The following is a 5693-nucleotide window of genomic DNA, read 5'->3' as shown; positions in this document are numbered from 1 at the left end:
ATAGCACCCAAACACGGCCACATGGGGCGTGTTCTGATGGAGAGAGACACGCTCATGTGGGGCGTGAGCTTCTGCAAGAAACACGCCCAAGGTAGGACGTGTGTGGCAGGAGAGAGACACGCCTAGGATTGGGCGTGTTCAGTGTGGTAGACATGCCCAAATATGGGCGTGAGTGACTAAACTGACTGCTATTTAAACACCCACCCCCCTACACACTCTTCACAATTCTGTCATTGTTATGCTAAACTCTCTGATAGTTTGCACTTGTTTACCCATATTTTGTTTTATCTTTTTAAATTTAGATTTTAAAAATGAGTGCGAATTCTGATATTATTCGTGTTGTTCTATATTTTAACGGTAGGAAAGAAGAAGGTCGTTGTTGTGTCATTTTTGTAGGGGAGAAAAGGCCATCACCTATTAAACGAAACTCAACGGTTGCTGAGCTGCATCAGAAAATACGTCAAAAATTATGTCTTCAAGACAACCAAATGATCACTCTTGTCACAGCAAGATTATGGCAATGTGAACAATACATTAGCTTGCAAGTGGTCGATGACGAAGACATCGATATGGTAATGGAAGAGTTCTTGAACCAGTGTAGAAAGGATTTCTTAGAGTTGTATGTGGATACTACAACCGCGGAGGAAGTTGTCATACCAATGAGGTTAGTTAGGTTTACTTCTCCTTTTAATGAATCATCATCTGCTGTTCCTGCTGTTAACATGTTTGAGGAAGATGAACATGACCCTACTTGGGTTATGGATGAGGAGTATGACGAAGATGATGAGGAAAATATTGCAATGGAGGATCGTCTTCTTTTAGAGGATGCGAGTGCATCGGACAATGACGAAGAATGTGGCAGGTCTGGTACTGAACTTCAACCATTGCATGATTTGGGGGAGTCTCGTATCGTTGTACATCATGGCACAACATCGAGTCAAGTACCAGAACATCCTGAAGGTATGCTATCAATTAATATACTGACAGTTTGGTTGTTGCAATTTTTGATTAAGAAAATAATTCAATTCTATTATTATTATTACGTAGTACATGTAGGCGATGCACCTGTTGATCTTTTTTGGTCAGAAATTCCACATTACACATATATTGATTGGGATTATCCGAGTGAGGCACAATCATGGACGCAGAGTTCAGGTTCAATCCAGGGTCCTTGGCAATTGGGAAAAAATGTTGTTTGTTAACCAACAATTTATATCCAAAAAAGAGGCTCAGATGGCAATCAAGCGCTACCTCATGAAGGAGCATCAAGAAGCAATTGTGGTTGAGAGCACTCCCACAAAATTAAGCATGAAATGTTGTGCACACGTCCAAGGTTGCCCGTGGAGGGTCAGGGTAATCAAACCAACGTACGGTGAAAATTGGAAGGTAAAGAAATGGGGTGGGAAGCACAATTGCTTGAATGACCATCTTTCTCAAGATCATCGACAACTTGATTTTGACGTTATTGCAGCACTTGTAGTAGGTACGTAATTTCAAATTAAAAAGCTCATTAAAATTTCAGTTGATATACCTGTTGTTCTGTTAATGTTTATATCCAGCTTTTGTAATTCAGAGATGATAAAAAACGAATCTTTAGTGGCCATTTCGCTCGTTCAGGAGAGGATAACTCATTCATATGGATTCAAAGTTTCATATCGAAAGGCATGGTATGCGAAGCAGAAAGCAATGGCAATGTTATATGGTGATTGGGAGGAATCCTATGCATTTTTACCCAACTGGTGTGAATATATGCTTCCTTTTCACCAGGTTCCTTTTACAATATTCAAACAAAGAATTGTTTTGTTGGGGGGCAGTTGGTTACCGTTTGTTCGTTGTTTCTGGACTTTCAGACAATGTTGTGAGGCATTTAAATTTTGCAAACCAATGATACAAATTGATGGCACTCATCTATACGGAAAATATAAGGGAAAGTTATTGATTGCCACAGCTCAAGATGGTAAAAATGAATGTGTGCCATTTGCATTTGCCGTTGTTGAGGGTGAGACATTGGAGGCTTGGTAGTACTTCCTTGCCAATCTTCGTTAGCACGTCACACATAATTAAAAATGTATAAACACATAATCATATTCATAATTGAAGTGTCAAAACTTACTGCTCGTCCAACCCTGGCAGCTTTCCTGGCGACAAAACGTTTCCCTTGCTGTCTGTACCAGTGTAGGTACTCTTGGTTCGGGGACATCAACCCGACCAGTTCAGGGGGAACACGTATGGACGTATCCCTGATCGTCCATCGATGTATGAAGGGCCTCAACTTACGCTCCCAATTATCATCCTTCTTCCCTCGCAGAGTTAGATCATGAACACCCTTTAGCTTTCTTGGTCTCCGCGGTATGGGCTGATCAAAACCAAATTGTCGCTTACATCTATCCGGTTGAGCGTACTCAACTGTGTGGAAGCAAATGATAGGAGTAATGGCCAACCATAAGTACCGCTCATGATCAGATACAAACAATGTTGTATGGTACTCTCCGTATGGCTACCACATAACCCACATATAAAAAAACGAGTAACAAGTACACAATTACCACCAACTTTAATATGTATATAAATAAAAAACAATTACTAAATAGATATCACAAACCTCGTCTCTATAAAGCGTGTCAAGGTTTTCCCGATACCAAGACTGCTCATGTGGCTTAAAGGGAGGTAGGGAATTAAACCTGTAATGGAATGTGTAACAAATTATCATACTCATTCGGCAAATGAACATGTAATAAATTAGTCAATATGAGTTAATAAAATAAACCTGTGACCAAAATGCCACTCCGGGTGGGTAGGCTGCGGGATAGGTGGTGCAATGAGGGGGAATCTAATCCAAGCCCATATCTGCAGTAATACGTGACAACCACCCAGATTAACAGTCCGCGGGTTTGTTGCCACACATTAATGTCTAAAGAGATGGGCGAGAACCGTAGACCCCCAACTGTATCCGCCAATGTCCGTAAAGTACCCTGCAAGCAGTGGAACGTAACGACAAGCAATTTTGCTGCCACCTGATCTGTCACACACTAACCATGAGCCTAATAGCCGCAAAATATGTGCCTTGGTGTAACGCCTCACCTCCTCTGGATTGTGTGCTACTGTAAACCAATTAGCATATATCTTGTCTAAGTAAGAAATACGTAGATCACCTCCGTGAATGTCTGTGCCCGCAACAGGGGTAGTCCCAAAAACCTGCTGACACATAGCAATCCAATCCAACGCTGTAGATCCGGTAAGTGCCTGCCCGTCAGTAGGCAAACCAAGTATACCAGCCACGTCCTGTAATGTAACGGTTATCTCTCCTTGCGTCATGTGAAACGTATGTGTCTCCGGTCTCTAACGCTCAACCAAAGCAGAGATCAAGGGGGTATCGATCTGAAGGAAAAACAACAATTATACAAAGTCCACATACGGTAATTTAATTAAGTAATTTAAACATAACATACATGAACATGACTCATACGTGCCACGTGTATGAACCCAGCCTGTGTCAAATAGTCAGCGACAACGTCTGGTATATCATCATGATGGGGTCCCCCCTGAAGTTTCCCTCGCTTCGTCTTTAACCCCCTGACTGTATCCTCGTTCCACACAACTTGTGAAACGTGACTGCGTTGTGTCCTCTTACGGAGTACCTCCCACCTATATGGTCCAGGAAGTACATGCGTACAAGGATCGGATGGCTCAAGATCACCATCGGATCCAGAGCGCGAGGACTCTGATGAAGAAGAATGGGCCATAATAGAATACTACTACAAATGAAAAAGATGTACCCAAATTACTATTGATATTATATTAATTTACACTAAATAAAATTTAATTACACTTAATTAAATAGCATTTAACTAACTTCAATTGTTATATTAATTTCAATTAAATTAACATCATTGACAATTAATTCATTTAACATTACATTATTCTAAAAATATATTTCAATACATTAAATAATTCAAATTCAATTTAAATTAATATTGCATTCGGTATTCTTTTTTTACTAGCCGTAATTATAATGTGGTTAATTGAAAGGTCAATATGTTTGCAAGTGTCATTCATAAAAAAGTCATAAAACCAACATATACCAATTTAGAAGTAACTAATTAATTTTTAAGTCCATATCTAATACATAAGTCACATCACAATTCTCTTACATAGGTCACTAATATTTTTCTAACCCCCTAACAATTAAATAAAGTCACAAATATTTTTCTAACCCCCTAACAATTATCTAAGTCGCTAAATAACTATCATATATTAATTGTTGTTAATAAAAAAATAAACAATAAATAGGGACTTACATGAGAGAGAGACAGAGCTTCGCTGCGCAAAACCCTCCAAAAGAAATTTAGAGAGAAGGAGGAGGAGGAGGTTTAGAGAGAGGATGAGAGGGTGGAAATGAGGTAAAAAGGTGAAAAATGAATTTATATACACCGCGGAGAACACGCCCTACCTTGGCCGTGTTTTCTTCAGAAGCTCACGCCCAATCCTAGGCGTGTCTCTCTCCTGCCACACACGCCCTACCTTGGGCGTGTTTCCTACAGAAGCTCACGCCCCACATGGGCGTGTCTCTCTCCATCAGAACACGCCCCATGTGGACGTGTTTGGGTGCTATAGATTCGTAATTTTTTGCAAAACGACTACTTATTCGTAATTTTTTATTTAAAAAGTAATAAATTAATTTTTTTGCCTAGAAAAGTCGTGTGCCTCTTATTGAAATGGATCCAATCATTTTCTTATTAATTATCTTTTGAGCATAATTATTTATTAAATGAAGAGAAAAGCTCAACATGAGAGGATAAGTTCTAATATAGTGAACAGATGTAACAAAGTTAAAAAGAAGAAGAAGAAAGAAACCTGAGGTTAAAATATCTCTCTTATCCCTATACATATCAAAGTAACACGTAATTAAGTCTCCTTAATTTTCTTAGATTTAGCGTCAGGTCGGGTGTTCGCGGTTTGAATTAGATCAATTTTGAAATAAAAATCATCTGATCTAATTTTTTTGGTTTGATTATTTAATCATTTATTTGATTTGAATTTTTTAAAAAATCTTATCCAATCCAATCCAATTTTGTTTTGTTTAGATTGGATCGATTTTTGATTTTTTAAAAAGCCTTGTTCTGCCTGAAGCAGGTATGTCCGACAGAAGGTCGGGTCTTTGATGTTGGATCTAGAACTTTCTCTCTAGATACCTATGAATTAGGTATCTTGGGGACAGCTGATCACTACACACTGTATGATGGCTTTAGCCAGAAGGGATGTGTGTGTGCACTGTCGTGTCTCCAATGAAATAGGGTTAGAGAGATCAGTCATACCTGTGGTCTTTAGTCCTATTTATAGAGCTTACCTCTGGGCTGACGTTGGTTGGGCTTCATGCTGCTGTGGGCCTTTCTCTGGTCCATAGCAGTTGCCCCCTAGCCCGGTAGACTGAGTCTTCAGGTTGTCGGGATGTCCAGTCCAACTACTATGCTTTAGTTCGGAAGTTGGTCACCTGGCTGCTTTGTTACTTCGGCTCCCTTGTCTAGCCTTGAGAGGGTAAAACTTTCCCTGGAAGCCATTCATGGTCTCCGTAAGCCTAATAAGCATAAATAACTGAGTTCTTTGTCTAAGGAAGGTCACGATCTTAAACCCGGCATGGGAACCTGGATACAAATGCAAATGTCGGCAACACGAAATATGATTGTGCGTAACTG

At 39.7% G+C, this 5693-nt stretch overlaps 1 protein-coding gene across 1 annotated transcript; it reads left to right on the top strand.

Moving 5' to 3' along the window:
• Positions 1-311: 311 nt before the first annotated feature.
• Positions 312-2022, top strand: LOC133299850 (uncharacterized). Its single transcript, XM_061499349.1, has 3 exons — positions 312-960; positions 1226-1483; positions 1574-2022. The coding sequence occupies exons 1-3, from the start codon at positions 312-314 to the stop codon at positions 2020-2022; spliced, it is 1356 nt and encodes a 451-aa protein (XP_061355333.1).
• The last annotated feature ends 3671 nt before the right edge of the window (positions 2023-5693 follow it).

The sequence above is a fragment of the Gastrolobium bilobum genome, unplaced genomic scaffold (genome assembly GCF_033153095.1).
Source record: "Gastrolobium bilobum isolate Gb01-03AN ecotype WA unplaced genomic scaffold, APGP_CSIRO_Gbil_v1 utg9035, whole genome shotgun sequence".
NCBI lineage: Eukaryota > Viridiplantae > Streptophyta > Magnoliopsida > Fabales > Fabaceae > Gastrolobium > Gastrolobium bilobum.
This window is presented reverse-complemented; position numbering and strand designations above follow the sequence as displayed.